Here is a 27,093-nt window from a genome sequence, read left to right as displayed (position 1 = left end):
TGTGGATGGAAGTTGCAGTGATTCAGCCCCCTGAATTACAGCACTATCATTCTATCAAATTGGACTCTTTACTGCCAAAGTGTAATGAATTTGTTTCACAGCCTCAGGCAAGGTTTCTTAGAACTGGTGAAGGTTCTAATAAAGGAGTTTAATGAGATAAAACTTCAGTCGATGTTAAACTTTTTTTAAAGGACATGGTCTAAAATGGGTAAATGGATACAGTGGGTCAAGTTTTTTTAACATCAGAACACAAGCTTGTTCACCTCTTTGATGTAAGTATTAAGTACTACATAACATTATCAACGATGTCCTTTTAAGACGCTTATTATAAAAATCAAAAGGAGAGAAAATCAGGGCTAATGGCTCATAATCCTTACGATTTATTTCCCATATTTAACTAAAGAGCAACTGGTTAAGTTCAGAAAAATGTTATTGCTATATCCCACAATGGTAACGTAACACATCTCCATTTTTTGACAGAATTTGAAAATGCTAGTTGTCCCAGCTATTGTGTGAAAAATGTATGATGGCTGAACCAATAGAAATGATCCAGCATTAACTTTATTACATTAAGTTACAGGAACCTTTTTTCCTTTTTCTGCTGTTAGCGACAGCAACAGTATATCATATGACAGCATCTTTACATTTATGACATTTGGCCTTTTTTACTTGTTACTTACTAGGTAGGCAAAGGTAACATTAGGAGTCTTGCCCAAGAACTGTTAATAGTATAGTGTTGTTGTGCTCATCCAGGCGGAGGATCGAACCCCAGTCACGTTATACCAGACCCATTAAGCAAGCTAAGCTTTGTAACAACAGTTACGTTTCGACTACTTAATGGCTTCATCATTCAGAGAATCCACTGACATTCAATAGCTAAGTAATTCATATTTAAGCAATGTAAATAGAATCATATAAATATTAAGAGTTAAAATGTGAGTGTAGTGCTGCAATAACATCTGCAAAAAATATTCCCTTCTAAGTACTTTAGTACTCTCAATACTTTAAGGTGCATCATTGCTGATGCAGGGATGCTCTTAATCACTTACCAAGATGCTATGGTCACCATGCTAAATGTCAAGCGCTGGCTAGAGGGATATAAAACCCCCCCAACACAGGGCTGTGGAGCAGTGAAACCGCATTCTCTGGAGTGATGGCGCCCCATCCAGTACCTTTGGGATGAGTTGAAGTGACCCAGAACTGATCATCCAACATCAATACCTGACCTCACTAATACAATCAAATCCTCCCAGCAATGTTCCAAGTCTTCTCAGAAGAGTAGAGGCAGTTACTGCAGCAAAGAGGGACAAATTCCCTTTTAGTACCCTTTATTTCAGGAGAAACGCTGGATGAGCAGGTGTGGGTGCCAAGGCCCTAATGTGAAATAATTCTAGATTTAATCTGCATATCATGTCCTCATAAACAGATACACTTTGGGGAGGATTGAATATTTTAACTACTCCATGTTGCTTTACATATGACTGGAAACTGTACTGCTTTTACAAATGGCTGCCTGTTTTCCTTTCAGTTTGATGCTACATTAGATGTGCTCTCATCCATCATAGTGCTCTGGCGCTACAGCAACGCAGCAGCTGTGCATTCTGCCCACAGGGAATACATGTAAGTACAAAGCTTTAAGCTAAAGCAAAAAAAGGGTTGGAAAAAAAGAGCTAAATATACAGGATGATTAGTAATATTTCCTAGAAAACCTTACATAATCTTACATACCTGCCTGGAGTGTTAACAAGCTTTGAATTGCTCTGCTGCCATATACTGCCATTATTGTTGAATAAAGTCTATATATAATTGTAAATATAAATATGATTACTTATAAAGTACACCCTCCATGTTATAACTTCAGCCATTTTTCCATCAGGAAAGAAAAGCTGACATATTAACATATCAACATAAAAATAAACATAAAACTGACTTCAGCAGCTTCAAGAACTAAATAGGATATCAGTTTTAGTGTGTCCACTCATTGTCTTTATAACAGGCATCTGCAGCCACACCTCAAGTTCAGTCTTAGAAGTTGGTTCAGCAATTTCTGCTTTACGATCCAAGTAACTCCAAACTCATTCAGTGATGTTGAGGTCTGGACTCTGGGGTGGTCAGTCCATTGTTTTGAGAGCACCAGCAGCTTCTTTGTTTGATGTGTCTGTCTCCTTTTCTCAGTAAGAGCTTCTTGAACAGCTACACATCCTTTCAGACCCATAGTGCTGAGTCATCTTCTCACAGTGGAAGGATGGACTGTGGATGTTTTCAGATCTGAAGCAGCTTGATTTTCTCCTCTCTCAAAGATGAAAGCTTTAAGCGCTGTTTATCTGATGGGGACAGTTTGTTAGTCTATTGGATTTACAAGTGGTTGTTAGGAGACCTTTTAATAAAGACCTCCAGCTAATCATTATTATCTAGGTTCATCACTTATCACATCCATCTTGTTATCCATGTTATGTTGCTTTTGTTGTTCAATACCACAGCCTTGATAAAGCCTCCCATTTGAGTTCCTCATTCATCTTTTGGCCTGTAGAGGCTTGTAGAGCACTAAGCGACGGAGATGGTCTCATTGCTCTTGCCGATGTGTCAGAGCGAGAGATTAATGGAGATGTAATGAAGGAGAAAGCAATGCTGGGCTCACTCCCAAGTGGTAAACTGTTGGTGCTTAGGGGCTACCTGTCACAGCCAAGTGTGCTTTCTTTGATCACTTATTCTTCAGAGCATTGGCTGTACACAAGGAGTTCAGGTGTTAATCAAAGAATTTCAGCAAAGAAGCTATGACAAAGGACAGCTTCAGCAGAGTAATGGCCATTTAAAAGGACAAAAAGTGGCTTTTTTTGTTGTTTAATCTGCTCTTCTCCATTAACAGTATGGTTGCATTTATTTTCATATGTAAATACAACCCTATTTCCAAAACAGTTGGGATGCTGTCCAAAATGTAAATAAAAACAGAATGCAAATACGTGAAAATCATTTAAACCCTATATTTAATTGAAATAGTACAAAGACTATATATCAAATGTTGAAACCGAGAAATTTGATTGTTTTTTGAAAAATAAGTCAGCATTTTTACATTCATGGAAAAAGTTCTGAAAGTGTCTGTAGTTCTGAAAGTGAAATGTTTTCTCAATCTGGCTTGATATAGGATTTCAGCTGCTCAACCGTTTGGGGTCTCCTATTTTTCATTTCATAATGCGCCAAATGTTTTCAATGGGTGTGTTAATACGTGCAGAATGTGATTTGGCATTGTCATGCTGTAATAAGTAGGGCCTTCCTAGAAGAAGACGTCATCTGGATGGCAGCATATGTTGCTCCAAAACCTGTATTTATCATTCAGCATTAATGGTGCCTTCACAGATGAGCAAGTCACCATCATCACCAAGTCATCATGGATGATGGGGTTTGAACTATGTGCTATTTTTTATTCGTTGAACCCCAGGACACATTTCCACTTCACCCCAGTCCATCTTAAATGAGTTTGGAATCAGAAGGTGGCAGCATTTCTGGATCCTGTTTATATTTGGTTTCTTCTCTGCATTTGTGGGTACAGTGGCAAACTGTTTTCACAGACAGTGGTTTTCAGAAGTCTTTGAGCCCATGCAGTGATTTCCACTGCAGAATCATGTCTGTTTTTAATCCAGTGCCACCTGAGAGCCCGAAGATGATGGCCAGCCAGTATTGTTTTTCTGCCTTTTTCCTTGCTTACAGAGGTTTTCTGGATTTTCAGAATCTTTTAATGTTGTTATGTACCTGGATGATGAAAAGCAGAAGTTCTTTGCTATTTTATGTTGAGAAACATTATTCTTGAATTATTGCACTATTTGCCCATGCAGTCCTTCACAGAATGGTGAACCCCTCCCCATCTCCCCAAGACTCAGCCTCTCTAGGATGCTCTTTTTATGTCCAATCATGTTATTGTTGCTAATTAACCTAATTAGTTGTGAGATGTTCCAACAGGTGTTTTTTTTTTACCATACACATTACATTTACCGGTCCTTTGTTGCCCCTGTCCCAACTTTTTTGAAATGTGTTGCTGCCATCAAATTCGAAATAGACTTATATTTTTCAAAAAACCAAAAAAAAATTCTCAGTTTAACATTTGATGTTTCTTTGTACTGTTTTAAATGATGACATTAAATAATTTGCACATCATTGCATTTTGTTTTTATTTGCATTTTGCACAGCATCCCAACTTTTGTGTAAACAGGGTTGTAACATGATCTAATAAAGCTTACTATGGTTTTACACTTTCTGTACTCTTTTGATTCAAAACATGTCCAGAATCATTGATATACTGGAGCATATTGTGTGTGTGTGTGTGTTTACAACAGTTACTGTTATTTTAAAGTCTTAACATTATAGTAAAGAATTAGGTAATAACTTTAACAGTTTGAATTAACTTCCAATTTGTCCTCATCCTCAGAGCCTGTGTGATATTGGGGGTAGTGTTTCTTTTGTCCTCCATGTGTATCCTGGGAAAAGCCATCCATGACCTGGCTACTAAGCTCCTGCCTGAAGTGGTGAGTGAATATCAGTGTCATATCTGCATGGCTGTGGTTTACAATGTGTAGTAACGTAATTCTTGTAATTCTTAGGGGCCTTTCATTAAGGTTTGTAGAAGGTTTATAGAAATTGGTTTTGGATATTTAGTCAATATCTCTGTGTAAATGTTTTCAAAATGTATGCGCAGACTCTTAATGAGTTTAGCTCCTGTTGATTCTCCTGCAGAGCTTTATTGCAGCTCAAACCAGAACCACCTGATTCTGCTGTTCAGGTGCACCTGGAGGCTTGATCAACCGAATATTACATTGGTAAATTGGAAAGCCTAAAACCTCAAACATGGCCCATGAAAACATCAAACACAGCACTGGGTTTTATATAAACAAGGCTGTAGGCATTATTGAATGGAAAACGCAGCCTAGCAAAACAGATATGTAGTATAATGTAAAAGTAACATCATGTAAACTTACATTTACCATTATTTTTTCATTATTATTAGCCTAAGTTAATCAACATATTGCTGTTATCGGATCAAAACCTCACATCTCAAAAAAATAAATAAATAAATAAATAAATAAAAAACTTTACAGGAGAAGGAAAAAACATGCTTTACTTTTAATGTAAGTCAATGGAACGAGACTTTCTTCCAAGTCATTTTAGATCACTTTTTTTACTCCAATCATCATGAAATTTAAACACAATATAAAGGGTGACAGGATATTTCAAATTATGTCAAAAACTGAAAAACGCCAAAAATGGAGATACGAGGGTTTGTCCCCACAGTAGCGATATGCAGCCTGACCAGGGCTAGCCTGATATTCATATGCATAGTTTAAACAACAATCAATATAAGACAGTAGCTTACAGCTTTTAAGCTTTTTTGTCAATTACATAGGCTAACCGTAGGCTGACACATCTGTAAGCTGTAGCTTAAAGCTCCACTAAACGGGATGTTTAAAAAGAGTCAGGTGTAGCCGATCCTAGCACCGTGTCTCACGGCCAAATGTCGTAGTCATTTTCATTGAGAAATACCAAACCAGCTTAAAGCACTGGTTTTCATCATATCACAGTGATCTGTAGCTGCTCAAAACATTGTGTATTTCTTTATCAATGGCTCTGGAGATACAGGCTAAAATGCAGAAGCGGAGTCGAGGAGTAAAAGAGTCGAGGAGTCAGAGTCAACTCAGAAAATGAGTTGTGAAAAACTCAGTCAGGGACAAATCGTGCTCTTGTGCTCTCATGTGCACAATCTAAAAACACTTCTTGAGTTTACTGAAAAAGCCACCCGTTCACATTTGAATTATTACCAGAAATATATTTTTTAACCGAAATCAGCATATCTAGATCATCATTTGTGAGCACGACAAACCTCAGTCCATTTGGAGAAAACAGAAGTGCAGGCTGGTCATTAATGACTTAATAAACTCCAGTCTCAAATATCATATATTAGCTGTATTGACACTTTTTATTGATTAAAAAAAAATCTCAGTATTCCGAAAAAAAAAATTGTTTACACTTTATATTCTCTATAACAGCTCTATATTCTCCCCTCACTAGCTGAGGTCAGCAGGAAGCTAGTAGGCTAACAGGCTGCTTCAATAACATTGTTAAATAGGCTTTAAATTCAGACCCAGAAGTAAACACAGTAAAACTGCATATAGAATAAAGAACAGGTTACTTGTATGCCTCTTATGAGCAAGTGAGATATGAGATGTGCGTGTTTGAGCTAGAATTGATTCAGTTTAAATGATTCGGTTGGAATGGCATTGTCGGGAGATATGGTCACAGAAGGCCTCTCAGCTAATCACATTGCAAGGCCAGAACTAATTGTGGTATAGTCTGGATTATACAACAGTTAGTTCCAGCCACGCAAGCTGACTGCTTGAGAAGCGTTCTAGCCATTATGGCAAAAAAAAACAACTTTACTTTGCGCACAAACAGAAAGATGAGACTACACTAAATTCTGTCATTACCACTGAGCAAGCTTTTCAGTTGGCAGCTGTGACAGAAAACCTAAATAACCTGGAATCAGCCAGAAATGAACCAAATTCCATTCGCCAAACAAAATGGGCTGTAAAATGCTTTACACACTGGCTGGAACAAAACAACATTAATATTGATCTAGCAAAAATGAACAAAACTGGGCTAAACTTGATATTGTGGCAGTTTTATGGCTCAGTCTGACCTGTTCAGACACTGATTAGGATACTACACATTTGGAGCTGGAGAACAAACTGCCGGCTGTGCAGCAGAGTCTGTTATTCTGTCGTAGCAACAAGCTGCTTGTAAAGGAACTATAATCTGGCGGAAGGAACTGCGAACATTAAAACATTTTAAATGCCATGTTCACGGGTCACTATTATGTCGTATCATAATAGCCCTCTGGTTAGATGTAAATGCATGTGTTAGTTGTTGGCAAATTTACTTAATTTTTTTAAAATTTAATGCTACTGCCTTGTAATGTATCCTTGAAAAAGCAAACACTGTCATTTCTAGAAGTAACATTAGTGAGGTAAATTATTTGTCTTTTAAGGAACAGCTCTCCTTGGTAACCCTTGGTAACCATTAGTTTGCACTGCCCCGTAATTGCCACCAGCTAAACCACACACCATTTTTATCAGGCCGGGCTTAGGAGCACTGTGGCTAGGCAACTGAAGACCAGCTGCTGTTCGTTTTTTTCCCCCATTCTGGCCTAAAGACGTCCAATTAGCGACCACAGCGCGGCTCCAGGCTTCTGATTCAAGCCTTGTCCTCTGTTCAAGTTAGGAGAAAAACAAAGAAACAAAGAAAAAACAGTGAGGCGAAAGTGCAAGAGAACGAAATAGAGAGAAAAATAAACTAAATTGGCAGAAAGAGAAAGAGGCAGCTGCAGTGATGTTTGGGGCCCACTGTCCTAATTTAAGTTTTTGTTTTCCTTGCATACTTTCAGCTTAAACGAAAAGCAATATCAGGATGTTCTTCTCCTGCATTCTGTTCATTCAGAACTACTCTAAATTTAACGACAACATTTTCATTTCTCTGACTCGGGAACACGTCTGGAGCTTATACGTTTTTCTCCCATCTTCTTGGCCTATGAAATGCTAATGAGGTCCTGCAATCTGCAGCCATTTTCTCATGACAGTTAGTGATGGATTCCCATGTAGCCGAGACAGGTGCTGTTTTCAGCCAGTCATTATTCCAATATGGATCCACGTAATCCATCTCCAGTCCTGGGATGATGAATTCTGATTCTTTAGGTGGGATTTATTTGTGTGAGATTGTAGGTGTGCAGGACTGCAGTGTTGTAACTCCAAAACCTCTGACGTCTGAAATGCTAACTTTATAACAACAGGTGGAGAAAATGTTTTTAAATATATGATATACGCTCCCGAGTGGCGCAACCATCTAAGTGTTGGCCCTGTCTTCAGGAGATTGTGAGTTCAATCCTTTATGATGCTACAGCCATCCGTAGCTGGGAGTCCAAGAAAGCACAATTGGCCTCGCTCTCTCTGGGTGGGTAGGATGGCCCCCCTTCGCCTCCCATCACTCAATGCGATCCTAGTCAGTACAGGCATCTGTTAGCCTATGTAACAGATCTGGCAGTTGGTGCTTTCCTCGGGGTGCGTTAGGCTGTCCCGTGACAGTTTGAAAAGAAGCGGTGGCTGATTTCACAGGTCTCGGAGGAAGCCTGTGCTAGCCCTCACCCTCCTAGAGTATTAAAGTAGCGGGTGGAATTGGAAACGACTAAATTGGGGAGAAAATCGGGGTAAAAATTAAAAAATATAAATAGATTAAAAAAAAAACATCAAGTTTTTATTACAAGTAATTTTCACCTTTCCTATTGGTCCATTTATCATGAAACACTTCACTTAATGTAAAGGGCAACTGAAATTTTCAAGAAATAAAGAATAATAAAAAATGTGAGGTTTTGATGACACTGATGATTTCCTACCAGATAAAAGTTTGCCACTAAACACAGGTTATAGTACTGTAAAAGGACTGTATGATCTGTAGCGTGTGGCTTATTTGACAGGGGTATAAAATGTCCAGTGTGGTGGGTCCATGTGTACTTATAGAAACATACCATGTGTAGATATAGAAACATAAACCAATTTATCAGAAGAGCATGCTACAAAATCAAGTACCCTTTAAAATCCCAGGCCTATTATAGTAAGGCCAATTATTCAGTAACTACAGGGACTTGATACCTGGTATCAGGGCAGTATTAGCATCATAGACTACTTTCAGATGCTCATCTTAAGCGTGGTACAGCATTTTTAGAGGTTTGCTTTGCTTTACTGCAGTGTGCTTCATCCTCTGTCTTGGAAGCCCATAGTAGCACTGGCCACTAACAAATTTTTGGGAGAGAAAAGGGAGGGGAGAGAACTCTGAGAACTGGGGCTGGAGTTCTGGGCAACTTCTGTTTGGAGCTAGAAGGCCAGAAACCCCCTTGGAACTATGGTAGGACTGAGGAACAGGGAGGAGATGGGGTGGTGATGGGGACTTTGTCACAGAATGCAAAAGGTAGACATTCGATTGGAGGGAAGAGGGTTTTCAGGTATGGTCCTCCTCTCAAATTCATGTAGTAACTCCTTAAAATCCCAGGCTTATCACATACTAAGACTTATTATTCAGTAACTACAGGGACTTTAATGCAAACTTGTTGAGCTATTCACGAACATGCAAGCCTGAGGAGCGAATAACATGCCATGATGGCCAAAAACATAAGTACTGTGAAAAATGTGGGGCATTAAGTCATAGAGAGATGCTGTGATGGCATCCTGCAAACACAACAAGAAAAAAAAAACAATGAAGGCAAAAATAAAAAGGGTTCCCATCACCAGGACTTACAGCATAAACATGTGTTCAGATATGATGTGACAAAAACCATGCACAAATTATAGCCATGCAGTCATATTTCAATTTCAATATGTATTTGTATAAATATAGTTATGCATCTACATGAAAACATAGAATATGAGAGTTAAAAGAAAATCTAGGCTGTAAAGTGTTTTTATATCTAGTGCTGGATGAGAAGAGCACAGTTGAAGTAGTAGCAGTCTTTTCATTTTATAGTGATGTCTAAAAGGTGATGCCCACATTCTGCACACTTGTAACTCGAGAGTCATTGTCATTCAAAGACTGCCGCAGTAACAATGCGGTGACTCACAACCTGACCAGGGCTTTAAAGACAAGATTGAAATCTCCCATTAAGCCACACTTACACACTCTGTCCATGCTCTCGATCTGACTGAGTGTCCAGCAGAATGTCCGTGACCATTTCCATTTGATTAGTCTGAACTCCTCTCTCACGAGCAACCAGCATTACAGCCAATTGAATCACTCTGTCCATATAAAACATCTGTCCACTGCAAGACATCACGAACCCTTAAAGCTCATGTTAGCATTTTTAGATTAAAGACAACAATAGATAACAAACAAAAGCACATTGCATTAATAAAAATAGCAGCAGCTCTATTGAAGCCTGTGTTGTCTATACATTTGTTCATTTTTATTCATAACTGTATGAAAAAAAAAACTAAGCAAAAAAGTATGTAATGGAGCTAACAAGTAATAGAAACTTGTACCCCACCGATTAGCATAGTTAATTAGCAATCTGCACGTCTCAATCATCACAAGAATTGTCAAGAATCTCAAAGATTTGCTGTTGTTTTTATACTAATATTGATCAAAATGGACAAAGCAAGTCTATCTGAGATTCTTTAACAACTCGATATAATTTGAAGCAAGTGTTTTGCTAATTAAAGATGCTAATTGGTGGTATATGAGCTTCCATTACTTGTTAGCCACATTAGCCTCATAGGTCCAGTACAAAACTGAAGAAGCAAAGTTCAAACAACATGTTCTGGCTTATCAACAACATTATGGGTAAAGGGAAACGTGCAAAATTGATTATGGGCCAAAACATTGCTTTGAGGTGTCCCTATTGGTCTGCTGTCCGAGATGATTCATCAGATTGGGGGGTTTAGCTGGCTGAGGCACAAGGCTGTGGAGACACACACCTGGCTGTCTGAGCCTGTGTCGAACTTAATGAAATTAGCTTTCTCAGCCACTAGCCCAAGTCATAAAGGTTGCAAGAAAAGACCTAAGCTTGGGAAGTACCCAGTGCCGGTCTGCCTTGATTAAAATGTAGGAGGAGTGAAATTGGTTTCTCAGCTGTTGTGTAGGAGGGAGACAGACGCACTCGTTCAAGCCCGGAGAGGAACAAAAAACAGCTCCATTTCCTCCCTCAGAGGCTAGCGTTTGAATAGGCACTGAGGTTTCTCCTGGGATAAAAGGACTGTGTTCATTGAAAAGGTGGAGGACAAACAAGCTGCTACTTTTTTGTTCGGATTCTTTTATATTTTCTCTTTTAGATTTTTGACATAATACAGACTTATGGAAAAGAAATGTGTGAATGCAAACACAAGCTGCCAGGGGTTTATTTGCTTTATTAAAAAAAAAAAATTAAATTAAATTAAGTACCAAATGGCTATTATAAAGACTTTATTATTCAAGGTTAGTAAGACTGTGCTATTAAAAAGTCTTTACCATTATATACACTTTACTGATACACTATATGATTCCTAAGACTTCACTAGTAGGGAAGCTGCTTTAAAACTAATTGTTTTAAAGCAGTTTTTATAGAAGGAATATTTGATCAGCATTGGCTGATACTCAAGATGTCAATATAGGGATCAGTACTGGAACCGAAAAAGTCATATTATATTTATTTCAATTTATAAATGTATAAATTATATAGGCTTTTATTATATTGTCTGTAAGACTATTGTCTCTACACTGACTTAGTAATAGTCATCATTGCTAAAACTTTACAATTATATACTGTATTTTGCAAAAGAAAGAGACCACCCTTAATATCAGGAGATGTTTCTGAAGAGATTAGATACAAGATAACCACCTGCAAGACCAGGTAGACCACAAATACTGTCCCCATCAGAGAAAACAGCACTTAAACAGCTTTCATGTTTGAGAGAGAGGAGAAAAATCAAGCTTTACTCTTGCTTCAGATTAGGGTGCTATTGTATTAGGTAACATGGTACCAGGCAATGTAAAAAACAAACAACTAAACAAGCAAACTCACCAAAACTGAAGGCATATTGTGTTCCAGTGACCCGGACACCCTGATCCTGTGAGTAAACAGTTATTTTAGACTGCAAGGCTGCAGGAGCCTTGCCTTCTGTTCTTTCTCTCTCAGCACTCCTGCAGAGCAGATTTTACAGCTTTGCCTGCTCTTACACACCTGGCTCCTCATATCAGCTGGTAAACAAACACTTTTTATATTTTTCTGTTGTTGGAAGAAAACATCTCCAAAATATCTCCAAAATGGTAACTTTACAGGAGAAGGGAAAAAATCTACTACTTTACTTTTAATGTAAGTCAATGAAACCAGACATTTTGGGCCATTTCTTTTGGTCCATTTTTCATGAAATTAACACAGAATGTAAAGAGCAATGGGCAATTTCAAATTATGTCAAAAACTGAAAAACAACAAAAATGGAGATACGAGGCTTTCTTCCAACAGCAACGATTTATTTAGTAATAGCAAGAGTGATTGCGCATCTTAAGCAGCTGCTAGGAGGTTGCTTGGGTGTATATTTTGGTTGCAAAAGTGTTGATAAGCCAATCCTATGCTATACTAGGAGGTTACTGAAGCATTGCCAGGTGGTTGCTATGGTATTCTGCATGGGTAATAGTGTGTTACTAATGGACTAATGGACTCAACATGACCTAAGTTTGGTGCACAAACCTTTTGATTCATTAAAATGGGAAAAATTGGGGAGAATCCATACATCCGATCAAAAAGCTGTATACAAGCACACGATTCCCAATCAGACCAAACAAGTTAGCAGACAAATATCGGGCAGAAATATAATAATAATGATAATAATAAGAAGAAGAATATACAGTTGAATAGCAGTAGTGTTGCTTTGTAATGTGCAATCACTAATTATACATAATCATAAACTAGGGCTTTACTACAACACTAATTCCTAAACAATACTTTATTCAAGTACTTTGCTTAAAAAACAAACCAGAAGTGGATGTGGGTCAAGCCAGAAATGAGTGTGAGGTGCTGGACGTGGGGATTTTTAAGGACTGTGATGGACTGTGGCCTAAGGAAGATGCAGTGACGCTAATAACATGCAAACAGAAAGTAATTCAGATTATCCATTTAGTGCATTTAGGAAATGAGTCAATGGAAGTGAGTCACCATCTACATACAATGTTCATTTTTGTCATTTTTCTTTTAGGACGACTTCCTCTTTAGTGTATCTATTGTGAGCGGAATCACGTGCGTCGTCCTGGCTGTTGTTAAGTTCATGCTGGGGAGAGTGCTGACGAGCAGAGCTCTAATCACTGATGGTATGTACACACACACACCAACACACACACACACACACACACACACACACACACACACACACACACACACACACACACAGCAACTGCTGCAGCTAATGACGGCAGTAGGTACCGCACCCAGGTTTTATGAGCAGCATGCATCATCTCTACTCGTGCTCTCATTTTGGCTCAAATAATCAGTGCACACCAGGCTGCATCACAGCCCCTGAGCTCCATACACACCAAGAACAACGCTCCAGTCAGTCCCAGCTTCAAGATCAGTGGAAGCTATTTAGGTCTGGGAATGAGCAGGTAACCTGTATAGGTTCAGGTCCATCTAACCAAGGCTCAAATCGTAATGGCCAAATAGAATCATAACAGTCAATGAAATGTCGAAAAAGTATGGAAGACAGGGTGAGACATCCTCATAATAAGATAATTGCCAAGGAAATTTTCAAGAATGTAAGACTGCAGACACTCTTCAATCTCAGTCTGCAATCTTAATAGGCTATAAGTCCTTCATGGGCATGTCAGGCCATGCAATGCTTATAGATAAACGATAAGAAGAATTAACTCCATTTCTATAGCACCTTTCATTCAAATTGTACTGCAGAGAAGAAACTTAAGAATAAGACAACAAGAAATAAAAGCATTAAACAAGGATGGAAAACTGCAGTAATACAGTAATATAAAAAAAACTAATTCCAATGATGTTGTGTAAAACATAAATAAAAACAGAATACGATGATTTGCAAATTTTCAACCTATATTCAATTGAATACACTACAAATACACGATATTTAATGTTCACACAGATAAACTTGATTGTTTTTTGCAAATATTCACTCATTTTGAATTTGATGCCTGCAACACGTTCCAAAGAAGTTGGGACAGGGGCATGTTTACCACTGTGTTACATCACCTTTCCTTTAAACAACACTCAATAAGTGTTTGGGAACTGAGGACACTAATTATTGAAGCTTTGTAGGTGGAATTCTTTCCCATTCTTGCTTGATGTACAACTTCAGTTACTCAACAGTCTGGGGTCTCCGTTGTCGTATTTGGCGCTTCATAATGCACCACATATTTTCAATGGGAGACAGGTCTGGACTGTAGGCAGGCCAGTCTAGTACCCACACTCTTTTACTACAAAGCCACGCTGTTGTAACACGTGCAGAATGTGGCTTGGCATAAGCAGGGCCATCCCTGAAAAAGACGTTGCTTGGATGGCAGCATATGTTGCTCCAAACCCTGTATGTACCTTTTAGCATTAATGGTACCTTCACAGATGTGCAAGTTATCCATGCCATGGGCACTAACACACCCCCAGACCATCAGAGATGCTGGCTTTTGAACTTTGCACTGATAACAATCTGGACAGTCCTTTTCCTCTTTGGCCCGGAGGACACGACGTCCATGATTTCCAAAAACAATTTGAAATGTGGACTCGTCAGACCACAGGACACTTTTTCACTTTGCATCAGTCCATCTCAGATGAGCTGAGGCCCAGAGAAGCCGGCGGCGTTTCTGGGTGTTGTTGATATATGGCTTTCGCTTTGCATGACAGAGTTTTAACTTGCACTTGTAGATGGAGCGACGAACTGTGTTCACTGACAGTGGTTTTCTGAAGTGTTCCTGAGCCCATGTGGGAATATCAGTTACAGAATGATGTGGGTTTTTAATGCAGCGCTGCCTGAGGGATCGAAGGTTACGGGCATTCAATGTTGGTTTTCTGCCTTACCGCTTACTTGCAGAGATTTCTCCAGATTCTCTGAATCTTTTGATGATATTATGGACTGTAGATGATGAAATCCCTAAATTCCTTGCAATTGCACGTTGAGAAACATTGTTCTTAAACTGTTGGACTATTTGCTCACACATTTGTTCACAAAGTGGTGAACCTCACTCCATCCTTGCTTGTATACGACTGAGCCTTTCAGGGATGCTCCCTTTATAGCCAGTCATGACACTCACCTGTTTCCAATTAACCTGCTCACCTGTGGAACGTTCCAAACAGGTGTTTTTTGAGCTTTCCTCAACTTTCCCAGTCTTTTGTTGCCCCTGTCCCAACCTCTTTGATATTGCACGCATCAAATTCAAAATGAGTGAATATTTGCAAAAACAATAAAGTTTATCCGTTTGAACATTAAATATCTTGTCTTTGTAGTGTATTCAATTGAATATAGGCTGAAAAGGATTTGCAAATCATCGTATTTTGTTTTTATTTATGTTTCACACAACGTCCCAACTTCATTGGAATTGGGGTTGTACATTTTGTACATTTATGTTGGAATATTCCCTGAATATGTTGTCATAATATAATATAATATAATATAATATAATATAATATAATATAATATAATATAATATAATATAATATAATATAATATTCAGTGTTTCCCTTTAGTTTTTTTTTTCAGACCAGGAAGCAGACCCTTCACAGCTGCCAATGTTGTCATACATATATGGTATCATGATATGTGGATAACACATGAAAATCAAACACTATGAAGCAAACGACAGGCAAAAGTCTACCAGTTACATCCTAATGTATTTTTTTATTAATCATTATTACTGCTGAGGAAGGCTCTCACCTCTAAGTGTGGAGGAGTTGAATCATTGACTGCATATATAATATATACAGTCATTGGTGGGAACATGCAGCCACTGTTGCTCTCACTAGATGTTGGTGATAAATTGGAAACCGCATTCACTCTGTGGCAATAATTTTACTCAATTCAGTATTGAATTGCTGAAACAATAAATACACTGAAGGTTATTTTGTCCACTCAGATATGACAAATTGTGATTAATCATGACTAAGCATGCAAAATAATGTAATTAATAACATTTGACAGACCATGCAGGAATGGACCTCATATATTTTATGGCCCTAACTGAAACTATGATGACATAAATCTTTAATGTGGTAATGATCAAAGTTTGCACTCATGCATTTACACATTCTCCTCAAGGACATTGACAAACTTGGCAAACATGAAGGACAAAATAACAAATCTGTGTGTGCTGATAGATAAAAGGCTCTTCAGCAAGTGACAGAAAGAGCATCAAAGCATGCTAGGAGAGTCTTGCTGTTTCCGACCTCCTTTGATGCATGAACTGCATTATCCTCGTACTAAAACAGCAAGAACATTAATGACAAAGATGTTGCTGTTGCAAATTCAATTAAATGTAATATTCTATGAAAAAGAAAACAAAAATACATGCCAGTTTCCTCTGTCATTCACATTTTTACATTAAGCCAATTTATATGAGGCTTTGGCACTGTGAACATGTTTTAGAGGAATTCATTTAATCCATTCTGTTGAATGGAAGCATGAATGGAAACATGCTTCTTTGAATGCTGCTAGAAATCCAGGTTGTTACCTTTTAATAAAGACAACACAAAAGGCAGAAAATCGAAGAATGACACATCACCTGTGCAAAGACAAATTCCAAACCAAGAGCAACTAAGCTAGTCTAGTCACAGTCCTCAGGGTAGAATAAGTTGGAGCAGCCAAGTTGTTACTGCAAAGGTGGAGCCAAGTTTACAGCTAGGGCGGGCAGTGACAAATGACCAAAAGTGTTGCTCTTATTCTATAGGTTTCAACTCAATGGTTGGAGGGATTATGGGATTCTCCATCCTCATCAGTGCAGAAGTCTTTCGGCAACACCCTGTGGTCTGGTTTTTAGATGGCACCATTGGCGTTCTGATTGGGCTCATCATCCTAGCTTATGGAATAAAGTAAGTGCATCTAATGTCTGTATCAATGTCTGCCTTATGAACATTCAGTAGATTATTTTGCTCTTATTTTGCAATATATAGGCTCTTATTACTGGTTTTAGCTATGCAATGCCCTTTTACCAATTTTTGTATGTACAGCAGTTTGTAGACACTCAACCAATGTTTCTTCTGAAATGAAGGGTATTAATAGGGAGTTGGCTGCAGGTTGTTACAGTAACAGCCACTGCTGCTGTAATGTAATTGCATTCGGCCACAAGAGCATTAGTGGGGTCAGGTACTGATGTTGGATGATCAGTTCTGGATCACTCCGACTCATCAAAAGGTACTGGATGGAGCTCCATCACTCCAGAGAACGCAGTTCCACTGCTCCACAGTCAAATGCTGGCCCCTCTAGTCAACACTTGGCATTGGGCAGGGTGACCCTAGGCTACTGTGTGGCTGCTTCAGAGTTCCAATTCTATTGATAGTCCTTTTTTATGGAAATAAGCATTGCCAATTGAATGGGACACTAAAACAGAGAGTGATGTAAAAAAAGAGCCAATCAAATTACTTGTACGTTATTTGTAGCACCTATAACTTTCACATACTCTGTGGACTGAACCCCCTAAAGCAAACCACAGACTACCATTCTATTTTCTGGATCTCTCTCAGGCTTGAAAACTGGGATCAGTCAAATGTACTGAACTTTGAGGGAAAACATGCAAACGTTTGATGAACTACATTTTGTTTTTTCACATTAGATTTTTCTGTAGACTATTTCTTTTAGTTCATTTCTAAATTAAAATGATGTGTTGCATTTTAACTAAGGAACAGTACTACTCTAAGTTAATACCATAACTGAATACCATTGTTACTTTTTGCCACAGGTTGTTAATTGACATGGTACCACGAGTAAGGCAAACCCGGAACTACGAGCGTTTTGAGTGAGCATGATTGAGAAGATGTGGGAGAAGGGGGTACCCATGCTGTAATGATCATCACCCTCATCTCACACCTCCACCTCCAACACACACAAACACACATTCATTTGCATACAATCAGATCCAAGAGCGAAGAGTGTCAGCAGTCTTCTTCATCTGACCAGCTGTTCTGAGACTTATCATCACATACTTCACCTGATCTTCAAACTCAATCTATCAGCCAGCAGCACCTCAACAGAAACAGAAGAAGCAGCTATGGAAGCTCAAAAGAAGGTCACTGGATGAAGGCCTTGGCAAAGGCAAACTTTTTTCTTTATAATCTTTTTTTTGTCTGGTGTGATACTGACATATTCCTGACATTCTTTGAGGTTGTTCTCCATCAATGTTCAGTCAGCTTTTTCTAAAATCCATTCATTAGCTTCACTTAGCTGCGGTACACTGTGTTCTTCCAGTTGGAGGTCATATGGGTGTCCTGCTGTTCTTAACCTCACACCTCAGCACATCAACCCTCCCTAAAAATCCTTCTTCCCATGTTTTCCAACTAATAAAGCCTTGCTGTCCCAAAGAAAATGAAAAATTGTTACAAATATTCACAGACAGGTCATGCAGCCAGGATTTGCAGAGTTACCAAACCAGCCCTTGTTATCCGAAGCTCTAGATGGCTCCAACGATAAAGTACATAAGAAGCTGCATGGACCCTTGCCCAGGTTCATGCAAGGTCAATTTTTAGAGCGAAAATGCTGGTCAAGGGACCAATACATTCCTCATAACAAGAGGCCTAAGTCAGCAAGTAGTCAGGAGAGTCCCAAAACTGCTGAGATATGAACAAGATGTGGAGATGGGGGACCAATTGTATACACCATACCTGCAAGGCATGTAAATGGTGTCATTCAGCATTCCTACCATATCTGTGTTAGCAACTACTGCTCGAACCCTTGATTTATTGTTTTCTTTCCTTCACAAGCATGAAATCACTGGTAACAATAATATAAATGATGCTCGCGCACTACAGCTTCATAGGTTTGGAACCAAGTTTCTGCTGAGAAACATTGGTGCTGGTCACACTGTCCAGGAGCGGTTCAATTCACCATACAAGTGTGTAAAATTCCCGTCATATGTTGGTGTCAACATATGCACAAAAATTTGTTTTTTGCTCAGTTATCCCACTAGCTGGGACTCTGTCCTTCACACATTCACTTATTGTATTTTCTCCTCTTGGGTTAATTAGAGTATAATTAGTTAGATTTCGCATGCGACATGAGCTGTCGTGACATCAATTATAACATCTATTATGACCGTTACCAGTAATGTAAGGTGATGTGAAACTGCTATATTACTTAATACAATCTGTTATGACAACTCATGACAGCATATAGCTGTTGTCAGTTTTTGTCATGATTTGAAAATGCCTGTTGCTCTTTATATTGTGCAGAAATTTCATGATGAATGGACTAAAAGAAACGGCCCAAAATGACTTGGAAAAAGTCTGGTTCCATTGACTTGCATTGTCATCAATTCCAATCAAAAGTGCTGGCTTGAAATGCTGTGCTAGTTTTTGTTTGATGATAGGCCAAGTAAAAATGGAAATAATATAAATTTGATATGAAAATCATTTTTACACATGCATAAAAGTATAAAACAGGGATGGGGATGGTGTTGCATTTATTTTAATATCTAAACGAAACATGTCTGAATCTACAGACATTTTCAAATTAGATTTTATATGTTTTATGTGATTTGGGGTCCAATATTGATAAAGTAGCCAAAGTGGAAAAAAGGTACAAAACAGTGGCATAGTAAGCATTTGTTAATGTAGTATATAAAGGCAAAATCAAAAGTATTCAAAAACGAACAAAATAGCCCAAGACTCCCTGCATTTATTACAAAATGTCATTTTAATAGGAGTTGTGGAAATAGTGTTGGCTTTAAATGGCAAAGAGAAGAAGTTAAAGTAAACCGGAGAGGAACTTTATTTGTGTTAAATCTCTAAACGCAGGTCAGGAGATTAAGCCAGGAGATTAAGTTGAACTCAAGCACCTCTGTTCCTCATTCAGTCCAGTGGGCAGTTTCTACCCCATAAGCAGAATAGCAGGATTGCACTTACTTAAAAATGTATATGGAGAAAACCGGTAAATAAGTGGAGTAATTGTTATGAAGTTATGAAGTTTTCTCCATCAAATAAGAAGAGCAAGTGTTGTACTTTTGCCTAAAATGCCATTTTGTTATTTAGCAGTTCTACTTATTTCATTACAAGAGAAAAAAATCTCTCTAAAGCTGATCCTTAATGGGTTATAATGTTGGGATCAGTTAAGAATAATCTATGATTTGCTTGGCATGGACTGCTTTGGCTGAATCCAAAAACAACAGGATTTGTTTGACTTTCCAGATTAGACCAGCCTAAAGGTTTGCTGGTGTTGAAGCCCTTTTTAAAAATAGATCAGTCTCTGTAATATAAGATTTATGGTATTATAATGCTGTGGTTTGAAATCACCCTGCTAAAATGAATGGCCAGAGGCTGTGTGCAAACAAAAGCTACTGAAGGTCAGCTAACATAATTGAGTTGCACTGAAATTTAGCGAGGCGGGGTCCAGAGAGGGACAGGATGTAGGAATTCTTTTTTCACGTTTTTAGTTTGTATTTAAAGCACATTTTGGAGCCTGTTGTATAGAATCTATATTCACTTTCATCTGTTTTCTGTGAAGCACAAAGCACTAAACCATAGTGAACAGCAATATCATATTTCCTAGGTTGCTAACCTTAAAATCCTCTGAAATCCAGACTGAAATATCTAATGTATTGATCAGAAACATTCTGGTGGACTGTGGATAATGAGTAATGCTGCAGAAGGACAGAAAGAAAATAGTGGATTAATGGCTGAAAAGCACAAATGCAGAAATGTTGACCTCAAAAACAAACCCATAAGATGTTCCATCAGAATGTCTGGCACTTCATGAAAGGTTGTAGATGTTTAACAAGGCTGTAATACAGTCCATCAGACCTGTGATCTCAGCTATCTAAGCACAAAGACAATGTATGACAAAGGGAGTGCCTCCAGGTTGCAGTTTAGGCCCAATCAAGTTTGAGAAAATATAACATTGCTATACTGATTTACAACTATAGGCTACACATGTCATTAACTTCTCTTCAAATTCAAATCATAATTAAAAATCTCTTCTTCTACTCACAAACACAAATGTAGTATGAGCTCCAAGTTCAGAATCTGCACTTTCCACAGAATTTATAAATACAAAAAAAAAAAAATAGAAAATGACAACATGCTTTTATTATTGTAAGCAATAACTTAGACTTCTAAAGTCCAATACATACTGAAAACAATAAGTGGAAAATATTTGAAAGTGATTTTTTTTTCACACTATTTGTCCTCAATTTGTTACTTTGCATTTGGGCTACTTACTTTTTTCAAATGTTCGCACATAGGTCAGATATCTGTAATCCAGTCTGAGCTGCTTTTGGAGATGCACCTGTAAAAACCGAGGACAAACTACTCATTTTGATATTTGTGAAAAGTTGTGATCCATCATCTTGATTTTTGCTTTACCAAGACCAAAAACAACAGTGACTGGTCAAATGAGTTTACAAAACGTTTGCTGAAGTTCCCAAAAAATGAGCAGAAGATGAATAAAACAATGCTACACCCAAAAAATCACGTTGGGTGTGCCAAGATATCTTCAAATATGGAAGTGCTCAAAATGAATTTATTGACACCTGATCAATTTGCACAAATACATCACGCTTCATATGTAAAGAAAGTGGAATTCCAGCAGATTTTCAAGTAGTTTAAGCTTAAGATGTAATCAAAGTCATTCAGAGTGGTCTGATGTGAAGTGCTCCATTTTTTGCAAAATTTACAGAGTCAGAACTGTTCACAGTAGTAGTGATAGGAACCAGACATCTGAAAAGTTTAAGGCCTCTAAAGCTCTCTCACAAAGAGGTGAAAAGCTAAAAGGTTACAAATGCATTGCCTGATCTGTGACATTGTTTTATAAAAATTGGAGATAAGCCTTTGGCCCGAAACACGTTTTTGAAATGTATGTAGGGCAGAGGGGTAGATGAAGGGTGTTGTATTATGTGTGGTTGGTATAGGACAGTGGGTCACAGATTTGTTCTTTACATCATGCAGACTGGGGTTCTATACCAGTGTGAAGAATTCAGAAAGTTTCTCTATAATGCATCATTTCACATACAACCACTCATAATGAATTTGATTACATTTTAATGATTTTATAAGTCCATAAATCTAGCAAAAATCTGTGACTTCCCTTCAAGAGTTAAAGGTTTTCTGAACAGTGTTGAAATGGACACTGCAGATAATGTCTAATGCTACATGTAGAAGTACCACATGTGTAGTCATATCACAGAAACCCTAATAGTAGATAAGCACACTGTCTTTTTACCACACTTGCACATGAACTCACTGTAAATGAATAGCAAATGAAGCACACTAACAAAAAACAATGAAGGAGGTGATTTTGTGAAAATGTTGAATAAACTGCATTTACTACTACCCTACTAACTCAATGAATGGAAATGTCTGACATCATTTTGAAGTTCTTTTCGCTTTGAAGTTCATTTCCACCCTTTGCATCATTTGTACATAAATTAAATATACATGCTGCCTAAAGGGGCATTCTGGCCTAAAACTAGCCTTTAATGTTATTTGAATCAGTTTATGTCATATTCTGTACTGCAGCATCGCTCAGCCTCACCAGTTTGCCAGAATTGATAATAATTTGCATTCATCAGTTTTCTCACCCAGCGTGCACTACGCAACTACATCATAGAACTACTTGGGATGACGAAATCTGGACTGCTAGCATAGCCACTGATGTAGAGGCAAATAAATACAGTCATGTTATTTAGATTGCCCTCAAGTATCCACCCCAAAGGCTTTGTAGTACCTCCAACGTTGTAGATACATTCTGAGAAGGGGATTATACCAGTCATTAAACTGGAAAATCTCACTCTGGAGACTACTCCGCACCACTGTAGGAGGCGAGTGAGCACTTTTATGACAGATGTAGTAATGGCTATGTTTTTGTAATGCTGGCTCGACTGCCCCTTTATGTGAGGTCAATGTTACATGTAAAGCTCTGTATAACTGTGTATATGGTAAATATAGCCTTGTACAATATAGATATGGAGTGTAATAATCTTGTTTCCATATAGATGACAATAATGTGTGAAATTTAAAGGGTTTGGTATTGACAGTTATCAGCTGCATCTTCATACCTGTTAGTATATAATCCAGTAGATTTTGGTTCTGAAAGCTAAAGTGTTATTGTCTGATGTGGATATGAATTGATATCTGATCTGATATCAGCTCAACATCTCAGCTCACCTACAGCACACTGATTTGTATCCCCAAAACTGTTGGAAGACAATCATAGGCCAGCTCACGATGGCTAACTGCACAATGTAGCTAAGCTACATGCATATGTATTGCTCCGTTTTGAATTCATTTATATTTATTGATTTGTTTTTTTAATGTTGGCTTAAACTCTCTGTGGACATGTTTGACCATTCTTTTCAATATTATTTTGTTCTTTAAAAATGAGTCCTTACAGTATCAATTATTATGGTCTGATATGTTGATGATTTCACAGATTTAATGACAGACCATCAAATGTTTGTTTACATAGTTTAACGCTGTTTAATGCAGTCAGTGCACTGACCACTGTTGGTCAATGTAAGATTCATTATTGTTGATTGAAGTTTGTGATGGTTTACAAATGTAAAGTGTTTTTTGCATTTGTTTTATTTATATTGTACTCATCTTGCTCTATTATAAAAGAGGAGTAGATGTTAGGACTACGGTGACAGTTATGGACTAGTTGTATTGTGTACTTGCAACAAGTGTCTGATTACTTGCATATTGCTATACAGTTTATGATGGTCACACAAGTGTTAACTTATTGAAAACTGCTTGTTGCTGTAACTGTAAAAACTGTATTTTTCCAGACTCCAAAGAGAAACTGTGAAAATAACTGTATGTTGTGTGCTATCTGAACTACACCTGACCTCAAATGGTCAACTTGCGCACTGCTTGTATTCATGCTGTCATGCATAGCCTTAGCTAGAAAGCTAGCAATAGTCAGAGCTCAGTTGAGCCATCTCCCTGACAAAAGCAGGATTTCTGAGTTCAGTCACACAAAATAGGCCTAAAACAGGCTGGACCGGTCATTAGGCACCAAAAATTACACCATTATGGTATAAACAGTAAAACCAGTTATTCCTGATTATATACTCGCGATAGTATACTGCTGCAGAATAAGTTGTAGTGATAAACTGTAGATAACTGCATGGTTGGGTGCAGTTGTGTGACTGGTGTATACAGCAACACTGAGCCAAGCAGCTAACATAGCAGTCACCATGCTGGCTAACTCACCAATAATAAATCACACATTTTTAGAGAGTTATACCATCCAAAGTGGTGTTCATATGACACATTTTAAAAATAGGATAGCTAAAATAGGATTGTCTCACACCTAAAATAAAAATTAAAAAAATAAAAATAAAAAAGGACGCACTTCTCAGGCGAGACAGAGATTTGGGAAAACAGTCTCTTGGCTGACTGAGAAAACCTTTAAAAGGTTGCTGCTTGGACACTGCTAACATTAGTGTTTAATCCCATTCTGGATCTTCAATGTTGCTGTACAAAGCCTTGCCCTATGTAAAAGGGCTGATATTAGCTTTTCCTCCATTCTGGATCAGTGTTGCTGTACAAGGCCCTGCCCCTTCAGATGTCAATGCAGCCAAAGCAATAGCGCTGTTGGTTGTTCATGTGAATTCACGTGTCATGGTTCACCAAAGCTGAACTCGATGTGAAAGCGCCCACCACTTTGAATTTCTTTTCAATTAATCCACTTCCGCTTTCTACACCTTGCTGCCAAAAAGCTAGTGTGACTGGGCTTTTAAGGCAGAAGTCAAGACTATCCAATAAAAGAAGAGATCAGGAACATTCCTATTGGACTACGTTCACTTTTGGCCAACTCACTGTAGAAATCCTGCTTTGTGAAAAACCATTCTTGTGCTTCGCTTTGCATGGGAAGAAAAGTTCTTAGTGTGTTTCTCAAACTGAAACTTTGTTCGCTATGTAGTGAACTAACTGGGGATTTGGCCATGCACTACTATCCCAAATCATTTGTCTCCACAGTAGACCTCAAAACACAGGTTCTGAACATTCGTCCTAATTGATCTAATTCATGAGTATACAGGCTTTTTTTTTAAAGCAGGTCAGATGGGACGAGGCACAATTAGTATATGACATAGACTCCCTTTTCAAATGTGTGGTTAGCTCCTCACAATCCTTCCTTTATTATGCTTCATTAAATCTTGTACATGTTCTTTATTTTCAATGTTTGCTTTTTTAAAATCGCATGTAAAACAGTTTTAGATTCGAGAGGGATGGACAGTCTACTGAGTGTAGCACTAACATGAGGCTGACTAACAGATTCGTCATGGCTCTTTTTATACCCAGTGCTTGGAAGAGTCGCCAACAAATGAGAGTTAGGGATTTTTCCAAGTCTAGCAAGTTTAAGAAAGGCTGGAAATTGTACCTGTCTAGCTACATCTTCAATTATGAGGGTGGATATTTTAAAGATTGTCCAACAATGTCCATTAGCCTTTACTCCAAAGGCTGCTACTAGCATGAGAAGTCATACAGTTTGAGAGTGGGCTTTTCCTAAACCTCAGCCTGCTCTCACATGACTTCTCATGCTTCTTGAACTAGAAGCTTGCATGCCAACTTCCTCCACAGCCTGTCTATCCAGGCACAAAATGATGGGAGCAATGTGAAGCCAAAGCCGAGCAGAGTTGAGCAAATGACCGAAATTTCTCATGTCAGTGTTGACACATACTGGTAGCTAACGGGAATATGCTGGTGAATCTTTAAGCTACTCACCCTCATAACTCAAGACATAGCTAGATGCATACAGTGACCTTTCAAACAACACTGCTGGACCTTTACTGCTCATTTGCTTTATTGTAATATGAATAATCTGTAAGTCAGATTTATGTTGATGCTACACTGAGTAGGCTAACAATGCTAAAAGTGGTGTACACGCTACACACACTAAAAATAAAGAACAATATGTATTGAAATGAACTGAAAGGTACTGAAAAAATGATGAGAACAGGTGAGGAGGTAACTAGCAAAGATAGCAGTTGATACAAGCTAACTGGAAGTAAACAGACGTGTTGTAAACATTTAAAAAAACCAACTCCATTTTAAAAACGTCGTATTATGTGTCAGATTTTTTAATAGCACGAATTAACCAGAAGACCAGCTTACAGAACACAACATATGCCGTTTTTTTTTCTAGCAGGGAGGAAGCCAGTTGTGTGTTAACGGTTAATTTACTGCTGCAGAGGTCTGTTTACATCCCAGTGCTTCAGTAATTCCAGGCCCCGTTACAACAGAATGGGCCCTAGATAGTAATTTACCACATAGGGAGCTCAAGGTTGGTTTGAGATACAGCCTTAGTTAAAAAAATAAATAAAAAAATAAAAAAAGCCTAGTGCCATGAGTGCATATGCGCATGCGGAATAAGATTTCTCGAATACACTAGCGTTATGTAGGTCTAGATATAATGGCTTGCACACTCAAGCAGCGGACTATATGTCTAACAGTGAGCCGTTTAGGATTCAGCCTGTATAAATTAAGCCTGAAAACAGGATACCTGACTGTAAATATGTTTCAGTGGTACTATACATTTCTGTAGAACCCAGGACCGTTTTGACCAAAATGTTACATGACAAATAAAAGCTGTTTTTGAAGAAGAACGTCTACGTGTGTGGTCGTCTAGTTTTGTTCGTGTGCTGTGGATGATCTGGTTGTCTTTTTCTGAAGTTTTTATCCATATAAACAGAAGGCATAGGTGGAAGCTGCCATAAAGAAGACCTGGACAGTTAGAAGCTGAGGGCAGATGAGATGATGCTGCCATCTCGTGGACGTAGAACGGCAATGTTTTCAGAATAAAAGCTGATGGAGCATTTTAATATATTTTGTAGTGTTTTAAGCCCTTCTACCTGTTCTCAAACATATTTGTGAGAAAAGGGATCTATTTTCTGGACTATTTTGGGCCTAAAGGATATGTATAGGGGAGATTTTCAGGAGAGGAATCTGAGAAATCTGCAGTCACACCTCCAAAGATCAGTCTTAGAAGTTGGTTGATCATTTTCTGCTTGTCCCCATCCAAATAATTCCAAGCACATTTAGTGATGTTGAGGTCTGGGCTCTGGGGTGGGTCAGTCCATTGCTCTGAGAACACCAGAACCTTCTTTGTTTGTTGTGTCTGTTTCCTTTTCGCGGTAAAAGCTTCTTGAACAGCTACACGTCCTTTCAGACCCATAGCGCTGAGTCGTCGTCTCACAGTGGAAGGATGGATAGAGATGCCTGTGGATGTTTTCAAATCTGAAGCAACTTGATTTTCTCCTCTCTCTCAAAGAAGGCTTTAAGTGATGTTTGAGGGACAGTTTTGGTGTCTACCAGGTCTTCCAGGTGGTTGTTAGGAGCCCCATTTTCTCCGCAGCTTTTAATCTTTTTTGAACGCCAGTTTTGAAAAC

At 38.3% G+C, this 27,093-nt stretch overlaps 1 protein-coding gene across 1 annotated transcript in view; it reads left to right on the top strand.

Annotated features, from left to right (window-relative positions):
• Positions 1-26,310, top strand: part of tmem163a (transmembrane protein 163a) — a 91,349-nt gene extending 65,039 nt beyond the window's left edge. Inside the window, exons 4-8 of the mRNA XM_017695011.2 lie at positions 1,529-1,620; positions 4,421-4,517; positions 12,753-12,864; positions 16,447-16,588; positions 17,455-26,310. Of these exons, the coding sequence (XP_017550500.1) occupies positions 1,529-1,620; positions 4,421-4,517; positions 12,753-12,864; positions 16,447-16,588; positions 17,455-17,515 (504 nt within the window). The 3' untranslated portion in view covers positions 17,516-26,310. The remainder of the gene's footprint in view (positions 1-1,528; positions 1,621-4,420; positions 4,518-12,752; positions 12,865-16,446; positions 16,589-17,454) is intronic.
• Positions 26,311-27,093: the final 783 nt, after the last annotated feature.

This window comes from Pygocentrus nattereri, chromosome 6, assembly GCF_015220715.1.
Source record: "Pygocentrus nattereri isolate fPygNat1 chromosome 6, fPygNat1.pri, whole genome shotgun sequence".
Taxonomy (NCBI): domain Eukaryota; kingdom Metazoa; phylum Chordata; class Actinopteri; order Characiformes; family Serrasalmidae; genus Pygocentrus; species Pygocentrus nattereri.
The sequence above is the reverse complement of the archived record's forward strand: the minus strand, read 5'-3'. Positions and strand labels throughout refer to the sequence as shown.